The following is a 16,410-nucleotide window of genomic DNA, read 5'->3' as shown; positions in this document are numbered from 1 at the left end:
CCCTGCCAAAGGGAGCAGGCAGAGGAGTAATGAGGCTCCACTGATGTTTATTAGATGATCATCTCGGTCTTGTCGTGGGAGGACAGACAAGTCGTGCTGTGCTACTGACATCTGTTTATAGGGCTGTGCCCTTTACAACACCCCACAAACACTCCACTGGACACACAGTTGACCCAGTTTTGTCTCTGCATTTCAGTTCCATCTTCAACACTAGCAGTAAACACTGCTGCCGATACTAGGTGTCTCTGAGGCCATTCAGAACCTTTCCCAAACAATTGCAAATTTATACGTGGAGTCATTCTTCTCTTTGGTTCGAATACCTTGTTATTAAACCATGAAATTCCTCTTTGGATGTCAAGTGAATGGCTGGACTGGCAAAATCATACTGTACATAAGTCAGTTGGAAGGGAAAAGACATTCGGTAGTAATCTAGCCAAGCAGTGTTGGACCAGTAAATGGTATCCAAACCCCCCAATGCTGGAACACAACATTAAATGCTGGAGCCACTAAAGTAAAAGGATAATATTTATTGTTGAAATAAGTTTATCAGAAATGCAAAAGAACAGTAGTAGCCAGTCACCCTGCTCTCTGGGCCATTCCACTCAACATGTTTGTTTTTATTGTGTGCCAAAAACAGTGGTGGTGGCCAACCTTTCATATTTGTTGAAACATTGATATGAAAATACTATACTATTGAAAGGATGAAGTTAAATGTTTGTTCCCCAAAAAAGTCTGCTATTTCTGTGGATTTATGGAACCATACTTTTTTTTTTTTTTTTTTTTTTTTTTTTTTTTTTTTTTTTTTAGCACGATTTCTGTCGTGCTGCATCTGGAAGTGTTTATTTCAGTGCCATGTAATCCATCTCCCGGTGCGGTAAACAGACTGGCTATTATTTGGGAATGAGGTCTCATCTTTAGGCGTCGTGCGCGGAGTGTGCTGTCTGCTCGCCGCGGCCTGCGAGATGCTCCTGATTTACAGTGGGGTTTTTCCGCACACTGACCCTCGAATCCCACTTCACAGTGGGGTGGTGTACAGTACGGTCCATTAAGCCTGGGTTCTAGGGACGTGCTTCTCTGCTGGAGCCTGGTGAACTTGGCTGGGTTCCCCCTCACCATCTCCCCCCCCCCCCCCTCCCCCAAAAAAAAAAAAATAAAATAAAAATAAAAAATGTCAGGGCTCTACTGCAAAATAACAACTCTAATCTTTTGCCCAGAAATCTCGGAGGTACGGCTTTGCTGTAAATCACTGGGCTCTTCTCTGCCTCCCTCCCTGCCTTCAGTCCCATGAAGGCTACACCTTCTGCCTTTGGCCAAGCACTCACACTTTTAAAAAGACATTCTACAGTGAAGATATACAGGCTCTTCCCAAGAGAAATACTGAAATACTGCCCTCATATCTAATTTTACCCCAGCAAGGCTTGTATTCACCGATTGCATGAGTAGCACTTCACACCCTTACAGAACACATGATTTGGATGTGATGGGGAGGGAACCCCGCATTTCGGCTTTGAAAATCACAGAGCACTTTTACCGCCTGTGCTGTGGATGTGAAAATGTTCTGTCTGTCGACTGGTGTGTTCATGCAGCCCATAAACTGGCTGGAGCAGAGGAGAGCATCCGACGCTGCTTGAAGTCCATTACACTTGAACCCAAGTCCGCTTGCCCATATTTTCTCCATTATATTCCCCATTGCAGCTGAAGATGCCTGCGGAGGGTCTGAAGCCCCAGCAGGAGTGCCATTATAGCCTTCCTTGCTGGCAGATGTGCTGACTGGCAGTCTGTAAACGGGGGAGTCCCTGGTCATTGCTCGTATTCGGTGCAGCCTTGATCCAATTCAGCAGGCTCCAGACTGGCAGAGACAGTGTCTCTCTCTCTCTCTCTCTCTCTCTCTCTCTCTCTCTCTCTCTCTCGCGTGTGCATTTGCCCTCTCTTTACTCCCATACCGCTAAGAGCCAACACACACACATGCTGAGACGAACACACTCCCCCCAACTGCCGGGCGACTCTTGTGAATATGCATGAGCAGGCACACCGCTTATAGCAACATCTCATTAGGGTGTGAGACGTGCTTGATCATGACATTTTCCACTATCTCGTTCTTTGCCATTGGACTCGTCACTCCCCCATTTCCGAACTTTGCTTTTTCTCCCTTGTGTTTGGAGCCAGGCACCATTTCTGACAGCTCTTTGTTTTTCTTTGGTAGTATTTATATACTTTTTGCACTCAGCAGTAGAAATGTGTTCTGACCCTTTGTTTAATGTGTATCTTGGCCTCCAGTCTTTACAAAAAGGACAAAAGCTGAGCTATAGGTGGTGCCAGGGCTGAAATATGTGCACTGTTCTCTTTTATGAAGCACGTTAAGGACTTTATGCTTTGTTTATGGCTGTTAACAAGGTTTTTGTCTTTCCCAGACGTTTGTTACCTCCAGTCGGGAACAGTTAAATAGTGACAATGTGTAATGTTGCACTTCCACAGAATGGTCACACACACAGTCTCAACAATGTCTGTACATGGTAAATTCTTTATGATGTCAGACAAACAATGCCTCATGGCTCTTGCTTTCATTGGGTATATAAAGAGTAAGTCAGTCGAGTGATACTCAGCCTGATCCATCGCATGTTCATTTTCCCCTCCGTTACAAGGCCGGTAATTGGAGCGTCATCTCTCAGGGTCAAAAACATGCCCTGTCTATTGGTTTCCTGAGCCCCAGCAGCCAGCGTAAGGACATGACGCATCTGATCAAAGATCCAACCCGCATCGGTCTCACACGGCCTCATTGTGCCCCTTCTCACTGGGGGTCAGCTATCGCACACAGCCCTGTTCTGTCCCACCCACCCCTGCCCCCTCTGAGGGTCGTCTGTCACACACGGTCGCATTCTGCCCCACTAAACTGGGGGTTATCTGTCAGTATGCTATGCTATTACTTTAACTGCTCTCCAGCCCATTTTATTTGCCTTGCTGTTTTATCTGTGCTGCCTATTTAAGGAACCTCTTCATCAGTTTGATTACAGGAAGTGTTTAAGAATATCACCCCAAAGATGCATCACTGATTTAAGAACATCACCCCAGAAATTTGTTATAATGTGAAGCAATCACAAGGCGGACGCATACACTGAGAAGAGCAAGATTCATTAAGGGCAAATCCATAATCAGAGTCGTTAGAACAGTCCAGGGTCAGTGAGCCAAAACGTAGAGTCCAAGAATACATTTTAAACAAACAAACAAAAACACAATGAAAAAAAGGGAGCAGGATATAACAATGATGCAAGTAACGATACGAAAACTAACACTAGAGATCACAAAGAGGCAGAGAGGCTAGGATTTAACACAATGCTAGGAATCACAAACAAGACATAGATTACAATGACCAGCAAACACACAGTCAACAAGGCATGGTTTAAATACACATACAATGAGATTTAATAAGACACAGGTGCAACTTATGAGGGATGGAGAAAATGAAATTAATAAACGGAACAAGAACGAGGAAAACAAAGATGAGACAGGGAAACCATGACAACGAAGATGCTTGACACTGGCCAATCATGACTTATTTGTCTTTTTAAACTATTTTTAGATTTGAAGCACCTAATGAATGCAGCATCTAACATGCTCACTCACTCAATCACTCACTCAAGTTTGGGCTCTGTTAGCAATGAAAACTTTAGTAATTCGCATCAATGCCACGGTGTCCTTTTTAGCCATGTAAGCCATGTGCGTGCACATGCGTGCACACACACACACACACAATTTATTTATATATATACACACATACACATATGCACACACACACACACACACGTGTGTGTGTGTGTGTGTGTGTGTATATATATATATATATATATATATATATATATATATATATATATATATATATATACACATACGTGTGTGTGTGTGTGTGTGTGTATGTGTATGTGTGTGTACTATACTATCTAATAATTGTCTAAGTGAAAGAATTATACAATAAGTCTGAGATTCTATGGCATATGATTCCATCTAAGAGCTGCAGCTAAATGCTGAGTCACATAGAACGTCACTAACCCATGCCGTCTGGCAAATGGCAAACCAGATGATCATTGTCCTTACATGTAGGTAGTTTCGGCAACAAATCTGACAAGTCAGAAATGTAATGCGGTACAGCACTGGAATAGTAAATCGAACTTGTATCAGTATGCCAGATCAGTTACACCAGTACATGATGCATAAAGCACAGTAAAAACAGTGGGCTTAATACAACTGAGATCTCCTTTTTTTGGTCCTCCTACACAAGACCCAATCACATACAAGTAAAGGTTTTAATCTCCATGTGTAGTCATGGTCAGGACATCCTAAAAGGTTTGACAGCAACACTAGCCCATCGTAAGACATCGCTAATGTAAGAGTATTGAAGATTCATAACTTTTAATAAGATCTGAGGCCTTTTGAGGAGGAAAATTGCTCAGTTTAAATCCCTTCATGACAACACACGTCAATTATTCCAAGTACCGCCGATATGAAAAATGGGATTTAAATAAATAAGCAAATAAATTAATACATGCAGTGCTCATCCTGGAATTATTAATTAGTAGCACAACTATTTTGAAGGCAAATAACAGCATACAGCAACATGACATCCAATAAGAGACTAGAAGTCTGTGATGTTGGCAGTCTCAACAGTAACTTTAATCTTTAAAACATGTCTGTGTGCCCCTTCTTTTTTGTTTTCCTGAAAGTTTTCCACAAACACATTAATTCAGAACGTGCAAATGAATGCTAATACAACAGTTTGTGCAAATAACCACCAGCATGTGGTGACCATGTTTCTAGAAGCTATCAGTGTGGGTGTAGGCATGTGCAGGTGTAGGCCTGTGTGGTTGTAGGCTTGTGTGCTCGTAGACCTGTGCGGGTGTAGGAGCAGCATTTTCCAGGCCCTCTCCATCCTTGCATATCCACTCATCCTCATGGTTCTTATCTGTCCACTCTGGATTTCTCCAGAGCTGCTAACATGTACAGGCGGTTAAATCAGAGCAGGTCAATGCCTGGGCTATTGGAATCCACTTTTACAGTGTGGCTTCTGGTCACCACACTGCCTCTTCCCTCTTGTTCTGTCAGCAGAGCGGTATTTCACCCGTCCGGCTGCTCCCCGCGCTCACATGGACCTCCTCTCCTCCTTCCCTTATGCAAGTTTTTCTTGGACCCCATCAATACAATTTGCCCCGACATAGCTGTGGATGGCGGCAGCGGCCTGCCACCCACTGCCAAGGCCGGGGGCCTGAACGAGTGGGGCGTGTGTGAGGCTGGCTGGCCCCATCCAGAGGACCTCCACGGAGTGTTTCCATAAGGGGAAAAGAAGGCCTTACTTAGCACTATTTAACTGCAGTGTGGAGATTTATGAATGGCCAAGTGGAGGCTTGGCCAAGCAAAGTTTGCAGAGGGTCTTTAAAGTATGAATGTAGCATTTATCATCTAGCAAAGCCTCACTTTGAGCTTGTGTACAACTTTGTCTAGCATTTACACTTATGATGGTGCTATTAATGCAATTTAGGGAAAGGAGACAAATGTACCAGTAGATTGGGGTGCTCTGTGTGCTTTAATTATGTTTGCATTCCGATCTTCTTTCACCACATTATATTTACATTTTGCTGTGTCGTTTGGGCTTCTGAACCTTCTTAAATCTATTCTTTTCACAGCTCTCAGAAACCACTTTTAGCTGTTTATTTTTTCCACCCCATAGTCAAAGTACATCAAAACCAAAGCAAAGTGTCCTGGAGAGCAGCGCACATGATCTCAGGTTCTTATACTTTTCCCACTTCTGCTGCACTCCCATCCTTAGGAACACATTTGTTTTAGCGTTTGAGCTTTGGTGTGGTGCAGTAAGCGCTGGAAAGTGGGGACTCTTTTCTTCCTTTCTTCCTTTTACACAGTATAAATAATTAGTTCAGGGAGGACCTGCAGAAGGGATGGTAAAGGGAGTATTATGTGAGGGAGTCTGATTTAAAATATATTCCATCCAGGAAGGAAGCCTTCCTTGATATATATCTCAATTACTTCCTGTTGGATGCCTACATTAAGTACATATATCAAGACAAACGTCCAGATTATATATTCTCCTGGCTCCTCAAAGAAGCTCTGTCTGTCAGCTTTCTCCAGAGGGTGTATATTTAGTTTAGCAGTGTTACTACTGACGAGACATATTTTGAAACGATTCTGTATAATATGCATTTGTAAATGCTGAAAACCTAGAAATGGTACATTGCGGTGTGTAGTGTGAATAAGATGTTTGTAAAAGAAATTGAGAAATTGCTTTTTGTGAAAAAAAAAACCAAACAAAAAAAACATTTTTTAAAGTAGAGCCTCTCCCACCTGTATAACTACTGTATCTTAGCATTAGCCCTGAATCAAACCCATTTCATTTTGCATAAAGTATTGCTAAATAGTTACAAGACACTGTAAATAAATGTTATATCTGTTAACCTTTCAATATTTTTTTCAAGAAATTGAAATTAAGAAATGTCTAAACAAAATCCTGCATTTTCAGTATTTCTCTTAGTCTGGATGTGTAACAGATCCAGGTGTGAGGCTCTTCAAATGCAGACTAGCTTCAGAGAGCTGGCTCAAATGAGGAAAAGCTTCAGAGAGCTGGCTCAAATGTTCCCTAAGCCCTGTTTGTCCTAACTAGAAATCTCTTATGAGTTTGCTGATCCTATAATTTCACTCACAGATAATGACACTGGGAAACAGAAGTCGCAAGCAAATCAAGGAGCAACCTTAGAGGACTGAAATTCAGGAATCTTCTGTTTTATAAATTCCAGGTTGGCCTTGTGAAGTGAGACTACTTCTCTCTTTCTCAGTCTCTGTGTTTAGCTCCCCTGCTTGCCTTTTCATCCTGCTTTTCCAGTGGACCAGCCAGTTCATGTTTCTGGGTCTGCATCTTGTTTAAGGAGCCTGGGTTGTCTTGTTTTCCTAAATCAAACTCCTCACTGCCTGGGACCTGTCTACATTTTCTATTTATTCTCAAAATGCCAGACAATCTGGGAAAGGACAGCTATAATAAGAGGGGGGGGGGGGGCATCAAAAACAAATTGTATTGCGTTGAGATCTTTGCAAAAAAAAAAGATCACATCTGGTTTGAGTTCTCAGTTTCTTTTATGACAAGGAAATTAAATGACATATATAACAATGTACCACTCCATGAGGGTTTGGATTTGGTTCTTGCCGGCTATCGCGTCGCTCTTTCTGCTTATTCCTATGTCGGGAATCGTGAGCAAGACCATCTGACAGTCTCATTTTTACCCAGCACGCAACACTATGGAATATTATAAGGGGGGAGGGGGTGACACATGCATTTCTTTTTTCCCTCTCTGTGGCCAAGTAAGAATAATTAGTGGTATTATGATACAACCACAACAGCCTGTCAAAAGTGCCTCACACACTGCATCTTCTTGTATTTTTATGTTGTTCATTCCATATCATTTTTTTCATTCTTTTCCTTCAACCTAGTCCTGAGCTTGCAGTGACTGCAGTACTGAGGTTTTATTCGAAAGGTCTGATATTCATCCATCTAACCCCTCAGCACATCTTAGTAATCCAGAACCTCACCCCTTAATTAATGTAATTATGTAGCCATGATCATGTATTATTACTGTCAAACCAAGTGGTCATGGTGCTCTGACTGTATAGAAAAAGTATTTAGTAGCGAGAGGTTTTTGAGCAAAGCAAGAGAGTTAAGTGTTCAAGAATTTCCTTAAATGTTATTTGAGTTGTTTTCTTTATACCTTTTCCATATGAACATATCTCCATTTTTATTTTTCAGTTTCTTAATTTTATAACTTACTTTGTGCATTGACATGCACTGGAGTCATTTTAACAACTTCCAGTCATTTAGTTACATGTAGCTTCTACAATCTCAATAAAATTTATATTACAAGTCAATAAACTGAATTTCCACAAATCAATTCATGAACCACTTGTTAACCCCACTCAGTCTTTTTTTCTTTTTTCTTTCTTTTTTTTTTTTTTGACTCTCCATGTTTTTTAGTCTAGCATGAAGTCTTATAACCCACACAACCAGAAATGCTTAGATTAAACATAAAAGGAGGGGAAAAGACACATTCCAGCCAGTGTTGTCTACAAAAGCGGAAAACAAGGCCATGCCTCTTGCCTCTCTGGAGCTCCAGTGCTAATTCATCACAGATTTTCCTCCCCCTCTGCCCCCCTCCTCCTCTTTTCCAGAGTGCCTACCGCAGGAGCAGCATACCTTTCCTCGCCTGCTGACGGCGACGGAGGCATGTAGCAGAGGAGAGCAGGAGCAGCCCCGCTCAGCTCACCCAGGCCCAGAGCAGCCCTGCAGCAGCCTGCTGCGCTGATTGCACCCATTGCTGCTCACCTCGTTCACCTGCCACGCTGCACAGGCTACAGGACATTCAGTGGGTGTCTGGGTCGGTTGGGCTGGAGCTATTTTACAGAATGTCAAAAATAACAAAAATAAAGATGATATCTGTCATTTTGATAGGGTCCAGCCATTTCTTATTTGCATGTGTATTTGCATGTAATGAAATGCCTACCCCCTTCCATTTATGGAGTATGTAATTGTATGCTGGTGATATTCTTTTTTGTTCCTTACTTGTTTTATTGACTTGGGAGTTTTTTTTATTGACTTTTTATTCATCCTGGGTAAAAAATAAAATCTTTTTTGAGGAAATAATACTTTCATCCCTCCCAAGTGTGTGTGTGTGTCAGTCTCCTTGTGTGCCTGACATTAGCAGAGGCCCTGGCTCACCCGTGTGTTTTTAATTTCAGACATCACACTATAGACATGCTGAGGTCTGACTCAGTCAGCCCATCCACCACCATTTACATTTTCATGAAAGCTGCTTTTTCTATTGCTAATGAACTGAGGGGTCCTTAACCGTGTGTGGCCATGTTACATTGCCAGCCTTAAAGATCACTTCAGCACCTAACCAGTTCTGTTAACCTTTAAATATGTAATGAAATGTGTAACAAATTTTACTCGCTGTGAAAGAAGGTGGATTTCTGGACTTGTGGCTGACCGTGGAGGCCACATTTGAGTATAGGGGGACCTCCTCAGATAAGGTTGCCTTGCATCCTTCCACTGTATAATGAAAGTACAGAAAGAACACAATATGTCCACTTTCAATTTTTAAAATCCTTTGAAGAGCAGGGCCACTGTATAAAGCCATCCAAATGTAAGAAATACATTACCTAATTTTCCACAACATTTTTTTTCTACCTGGCTCCTGTTTTCTTGAGCAAAGGTATCAAACATCAGCAGCATTGTTTTCTAAAGGGAAACTGAGCATGCTTTCCTAATCATACAGGTCATATTTCACAATTTCTGTGTGTGTGAGTAAGCTGTGTTTTTTTTTTTTTTTTTTTTTTTTTTTTCCTCTCCCCAGTGTCGCCACTGAGGTCCCTGAGTTCAGTGTTCTGCCTCAGGTGAGGGACAAACTGGAGGCCTTAGCATAGCCATCAGCAAACAGATGCTGCAGCGCCAGTCTCCATTCTCTCTGGGGAAGACACCATGGGCTGGCGGTGTAGAGGCGAATTAAACCCCAGTTGCCTGGTGTTCCCTACCTTGCCTTTCAATGCGATGCCCTCTGGGGGATGGGAGCAGTCGTGCACGGGGCGCTACTAAGCTCTGAGTGATCCTCGAAGCGTAACGTGACCAGTTGAGAGCTCCGTATCTATCTCAGTCTTGTCGGCTCCCCTTAAAGCTGACGTGTCGTGCCGTGCACAAGCTTGAATCGGCCTACAACATGGTACTGCGCTTTATCGAAAGGGAAAGTACTCATGGAAAATTGCTGGTGACAGGTTTTGATTTCCCTGCCTCCTTACTTCTCTATGCCTTAACTTGATCAGTGCACAGAGCTGCTGAACACAAACCTCCAGAAGTGAACTGAACCTTTAATGTCTGTAATGAACACACATTTTTCTGTCACCACCCTATAAACGTCTCTGTAATATCCTCCACGATAGTTCAAGGTGTTACCTTTGTGTAGAAAGCTCAACATATCAACGTGATTATCCTCATAAATTATTTGGAATCCTGGCTTTTTCTCTGAGGAGCCTGAATGAGATTTATAGGTGCTGAAGTGATCTGACAGCTCGCCTTTTATTCTCTTTTATTGCAGCCTCCCTCCCTCTGCTTCCTCTGTTAGCGTCCACAAACTCAGCACAACCCCATCGAGAGCGGAGCGCCTCGGTTTCTACATACTATGAACTTTTGCATTATTATTGCTTTCCAATTAATGTTTTTCTCAATTTAAAGCCTTGTCATTTTTTTTCTATGCCCAGTATCCATAATATCAATGAAATGCAAAGTTTCTGACAGCAATTACAGACCTCATCTACCTTGGGAAATGCAATCTGTTTTACAACATAGGCTAAAGGTTCCACTCCTGAACATGTGTGTTAGAGAGAGAGAGAGAGTGTCCTCCCATGTGGCCACCCCCTCATAGACTGGGGCCAAGCAGAGCCTTGGGGTATGCAAGGCCTGGCCGTGGCCTGGCTGTCACACATGACCTGTGTTTATGGGCCTCGGCTCAGGGGGCTGTGCCTCACACCCTGTCACAGCCTATGTGCTTTCATGGCCAGCCTGCGGGCCTCGTCGGGTCATCACCGCTTTGATTTATAGCTCACTGCTGCTGGCAGGGATGATCATCTGGTTATCTGTAGAAGCAATGTGCCTCCCCCAATTCTTATTCCATTTTACGGTGGAACTAATTTAACAACGAACTTGTGGGCTCCAAGCTTATGGTTTTGTTCTCTTGGTCAGGAACCTAGTGTTTTGTCAAGATTGTGTGTGATTTTGTATGAGGAACAGCGTTTTAGGAGTAGGCTGGCAGATTAATTTCATTAATCCAGAAAAGAAAAGCACTAATAGGAAGTAAAATTACCACCAAAAAAAAGGAAACTGCAGTCGGCACAAGTCTTTTAAGTACAATTCCCCACCTCCATGATTGTGTAAATTTCACATCTATCTGGTTTATCACCTACAACTGTTCTGTCCACTCATGTTTATGATGCTGTAATACAGAGTAAAATCAATACTTGATGTGGTACTTTAAAGTGTAATGCTTGTTTATGAACTTAAAATCATAACCACCTGCTTTACCTCATCTTCCTACATGCAGTAGCTTTTATATTTTTCAATCATTCCATCACCAACAAGAAATGCAAGAAATTGGTTTTAATCCAAAACCTAAAACATTTACAATTCCATTACAATAGAAATTTGGTAATAGCCTTTATCTAAGATCAATAAAGCATCCACTCCTCTCCAACTTTAATGTATTTATAATGTGGTGTGCATTAAACAACTGTTTATTGTTTGTCAGAAGATTTTCCCTTAACAAAGAGGCTCACAGATTTTGCTTTTGATTAAAGTTTTAAGGCTTTTACTGTCCTGTAAGCCAAGCTCTTCATGCTGGATGCACGTTAGCCTGTTTTCCAGGTCACCTGCAGCTTGATTGCTGAACGTATCACTCAATACATTTTGGCCTTGCAGCACTCACCTTATGGAAAGAAGTGTCAGGAGATCCTACAGCTCTCTGCACAGAGCCCTCTGCGTCCACACTCCTACACGCAGGAGAAGTGGTGTGTGATCAGCTTTCAGTCACTGGAGCGCGAGGGCCGATGAGAGAAGGAGCGCCCACTAATGGGAACTGACAGACAGCAGACGACGCGACAGAGAGGGAGTGTTGCAGCGGAGCTATGAAAACAAACAGCTGGAAGGCTGAGCAGAAAAGGCCTGGCTCAACCTCAGGTGGATTGGAGGGATTTCACATTAATCCTATTACAGAACTCTGAGTAGTGCTATTGTTTAAAAAATCTGTCTAAAATATGAGGAGGATCAGGATAATTGTGTTAAATTACACATTAAATTCAGTGGTTACCTTTTTTGTGGATATTTGAAAATAATCTGAACAAATATCTCCTCTGATGCCTTCGATGTGCCAAATTGTGCGTATGTGAAATTTGAATTGTTTTTTCTCTCTGAAGTTGTGGTAGTTTGAGTTCAATGAACAATCCACACTTTATTATGATAGTAAGATGACTTCTGTAAGGCCTTCTATTGGTTGTCACATTGTATCATGTCACTGCGCTGGCTCACTAAATGCCAGCCTGCTTCACTCAGACCAAAATAGTCATTTGACATATTTTGTTCAAGTTCCCCACCTAGAGAACCCAGGTAACCTAAACATTTTTCACTTGAACCAGGTGTGTCAGTAGCTGGAGTAGAAAACTGAGGTAACAACCTGCACACTGGCTGGTGATTGCCATTTCATTATTTTCTTTTACTTTTAAAAAATGTGTGCTTTGTGTAAAACAACAAAGGATTAAATACCAGGCAGAGATGTGTTAAGAGCTTCTGCCATCAAAAGTCATTGTTTACTGGATGTGTTCTACTGTCTCCATTTAAATGTGGACACAGTGGTAGATATGGTTTGGATAACACTGATAATTAGTCACTAGTGACAAAGCACTACACATACTAGGGGCTAGGATAGCCATTGTGAAGTGTCTTGCAATGCTGGCACTGGCAGTAAAAAATAGTCAGTCATCCTAGGACAGAAAATGGGAATGCTGAGAGAAGAGCCAATGACTTTCTGTAAAAAAAAAAGTGTGTGATTACATCAGTTGGCTGTAATGGCGTGTCAAACTGTGTCAAATGAAGATTGTTGTCTCTGTCCTTCAGCAACATCACATGCCCAGAAAGACACCATCACTTACTCCTTTGACTCACACCCATCAATCACTCCCTTGACTCCTATAAATGGAATGTAGAGAAGACTCTCTTGCTCTCTTTCTGTCTGTCTCTCTCAGTCTCAATACTCTAAATTAATTGTTTCCAGATGTAAACACAAAACCCGTATATTTTTAAATGAAATGAAATTAAATATAGTGCAGGTTTTAAATAATAACTATTTGTGGCATTTTGTTACAGTTTAACCACTGAGAAATGGAAATGCTGGATGAACACAGGGTATTAATTCTTTATTATAATGTCAATAGCCAGTAGTTTAACTTAGCAGAAACACTGTAATTCCAGTTTTGGATACCTTCCATCAGGAACCCAGTAAAACTTAGGAGTAATGGGTAGTGGACTTCCTGTTTTAGACTTTATTAGATTCCACTTAAGTACACCAAGTCTCACCATGGCTTTCCTGTGAGGCTCAAACTCTCTTAATGTACATTAGACATGATGGCTTTTCTCAGAGCACTGATTACTAAAGCATGCCAGATATTGGTTTTCGACTGGTTGATGATTTGATGTATGCACCTATGGCTAGTATCATATTAAAGCAAGAGTAATTCCTGATGGGCTCATTATTTTTGCAAGTACCTGTGTTCAAAGCACTGAGATGGAGGAGGAAAGTTTAGTCTAGGTCATTTTTCTGATGAGTATCTTGACCTAAAGTTACCCTGGGCAGAGGTACTAAAGGCAAAGTAACAACACCCTGTTTTTAAACAGCTCTATTTGATCTTGATGTGTAAGAAGTGTGTCAATGTCATGCTGACTCTGAATGACTCCGTCATACAGTAATGACTCCTTCATACAGTAAGCTCTCTTGCTGTGAAGTCTGAAACACAAAGCAGATTCTTGCAACTCCCTCATAAATCAGGGCCAAGGCACTGACTAATATGGAGTCTTGGAGGGGGAGCAAAAGCCACTTGGGAAAAGCCTGCAAAGGCATCAATTATGAACCAATAAAATGTGTGACTCCTTGAATCAGGCCATTTTTTTTTTTCCTTCAGCCCCAGTTGCCAGAGCAGATGGCTGCCTCTGCTCAAACGCTTATGCCCAATCAGTTCGTCCCAGCGCGGTTGCAACTTTCCCACACGTGACTCATGGAAGAGAACATTGCAGCCCCCTGAGTGCTAGAGACTGCTGTAGCTTCACTCCTCCATGGCTAAACCAGCTAGCATGTGTGATTGTCCAGTGGAGCTTGGCTACTCGGTTTGGTTGGCACTGGGGGTGGCTTCTGGGTTGGGAAGGGATGTTTAGGTAATGCTGGGGGTGGCTGACTGAACAGGTGCTTGTGTTGTTACTCTGCCAACCAAGTATCATAATATATGAAACAAGCAGAGTGCAGGAAGTGATGGCTGAAGCCTAGTCTCTTACATTGTTCTCATTTGCATTTTCCAAACCATGCTTCTCCTTTGTTTTTATGGATTCATAATAGATATTCCAATTCTGCAGTTTATGTCTTATGTATGAGCAGAGGTATTCTTTAAGCAGGATGTATGTTCCTATTAAGTCATGTCAGACTTCCTAACATTGACTCTATCATGTGAAGGATCAAACTTAGTCCTTTTTCATAGAGTGTACTGGAGTGTTCTTGATGTCTTGGTCTCAACTGTAGATGAATTTCTGCAAGGTAAGCAAGAACTGGCGGAGTGGCCAGAGGCTGAGAGTAGTGGAGACAGGCCCCTGCACTCATCATGTCCCGTGGACAAGCACTGGGCAGATCCCTCCAAAGGATCTTTCAGAAAAGCCTGATCAGAGTGAGACCCTGGCTTAAATAACCTGTCCGATAAACATAGTCAGTGTGCTGAATGGTTTACAGATGAGAGCAGACTTTTAAATGCTTTTTTGTCTGTTATGGAGTGATGGGACTGATAGTGAAATGATTTACACAGAGGTTAGTGAAGAAAGCAGCCTTTCATTGGCTTCTGATATGGAGTGATAAGAGTTCTGCAGTAGTTTTGGCAGCGAGGATATAAATACTCTACGCTGCAAGCAGAGGCGCCCGAGGAGCTGAAGTGCTCGCCTTCACATGGAAGGGAATGTATGTGCCCGGCTGTTCTGAGTCTAATACCTATAGATATGCTCACTGACAAGGTACTAAACTGGCCTACATTTATTGACTAACCACATAACTCTCTGTAGGAAGAACCACATAAAAAGACAGACATGCTCTGTTCTGGGGGTGTCCAGTGGAATCCAGTGAATCATGTATTTTATACTGTATGAACTTTTTATTTCACTGGTTCAGGTCTGTTTTAAATAAATTAAATGTGGTAATAAATAATTGGATAATCTCAATCAAGCAACCTCATCCAATTCTCTCTGAACCTATTTATGAGCCAATTTTTATTCAAATGACATTTCTGTGATGTGTTTACATGTGGCTTGAAATACCTGTGATTGACTGGTGTATATCTTGAAGAGCCTCATAATTAATTATAGCTTGTTATTCATACAGAGTACTTGTAGCTGGTGACAGGATAGGAGATCATTTGAAATTATGAAACAATATGCCTTACTCATAGGACCATTTTACTACACACAGTCTTGTCTTAGATTAAATGAAATAACCTATTCACATTATTTTAGTTTAGGACTAGGCTTAGTCTGGACATTGAAAACAAGACCTTTGGGTTGTTACACTGATGATATTATCTCAGGCTGTGGTGTACTATTTAAGACATGGAGTTCCCTGTTCTGAAATAGGACTCACTGGGGAACTTGGAAAAATTAGAGATTTCCCCTCTGTTCTAAGAAAACAGAAAACTAACTTTCTTTCTTTCTTTCTTTCTTTCTTTCTTTCTTTCTTTCTTTCTTTCTTTCTTTCTTTCTTTCTTTCTTTCTTTCTTTCTTTCTTTCTTTCTTTCTTTCTTTCTTTCTTTCTTTCTTTCTTTCTTTCTTTCTTTCTTTCTTTCTTTCAACTTTAACTAGAACCAAGTCTTTTTGGCACATCCATCATCAGGACATGGCTAATTGCAAAGTGAATAAAATCAGGAGCATACAATGCTACTGTATATTCCTCATTCTCCTCTCTAATCAGCAGGCCCTCCAGCTAGTCAGTCCTGGAAAAGCATTTGGGACAAAGAATATATATTTTTCACTTGCAGCCTAATTATATGAAAATAACAGCCAAGGTTGAACAGCATACCTTTTCTTCAGAAAGAAGAGAGAACGAAAGAAATAGAGAGAGAAAGGCATTTTTGCTTAGCTTGGCATTTGAACCTGGTTCTCGATATTTGACACCTCTTCGATGTAGCTTGCCAAACTGAGCTGCTGCTGCCTTCCAAAGCCTAGTGCACAAATGTGCCAGTGAGCACCTGGGTGTCTTGATGCTTGACAAGAAACAGGCCACAAACTGGAAAAAAAAAGTCTCAGCAATGCTCTGTGTCTTTTAACAGGTGGTCCTGAAGCAAGCAATGCATGAAACAGGGCTGAGCACACGCCTCCAACAGATTCGTCAGATTGTGAAGCTGATAGTGGCACTTGAATTACACCTGGAGTCAAATTTGCACATGATACTTGCATGTGGCATGAATGCCATTCTACAAAAGGTTTTTAAACTATTTGCCCTATTTGGATATTTTGTTGGTGTTTATGTCAGGTTCACTGTTTTGCAATAATTAAGATGCGGAAGAATTCAAGCCAGTGATGTCTAG

At 41.7% G+C, this 16,410-nt stretch overlaps 1 protein-coding gene across 10 annotated transcripts in view; it reads left to right on the top strand.

Annotated features, from left to right (window-relative positions):
* The window catches only part of supt3h (SPT3 homolog, SAGA and STAGA complex component), a 67,854-nt gene extending 59,363 nt beyond the window's left edge, over nucleotides 1-8,491 (top strand). For all 10 annotated transcript variants that reach the window (XR_014125421.1, XM_027002447.3, XM_027002448.3 and 7 more), the window contains one exon: nucleotides 8,215-8,491. Coding sequence is in view for 9 of the 10 variants with exons in the window: in XM_027002447.3 (XP_026858248.2) it covers nucleotides 8,215-8,256 (42 nt within the window). In the remaining variant the exon portion in view is untranslated. The remainder of the gene's footprint in view (nucleotides 1-8,214) is intronic.
* Nucleotides 8,492-16,410: the final 7,919 nt, after the last annotated feature.

Source organism: Electrophorus electricus, chromosome 10 (assembly GCF_041902795.1).
Source record: "Electrophorus electricus isolate QZ-2024a chromosome 10, ASM4190279v1, whole genome shotgun sequence".
In the NCBI taxonomy this organism is placed as follows: Eukaryota; Metazoa; Chordata; class Actinopteri; order Gymnotiformes; family Gymnotidae; genus Electrophorus; species Electrophorus electricus.
This window is presented reverse-complemented; position numbering and strand designations above follow the sequence as displayed.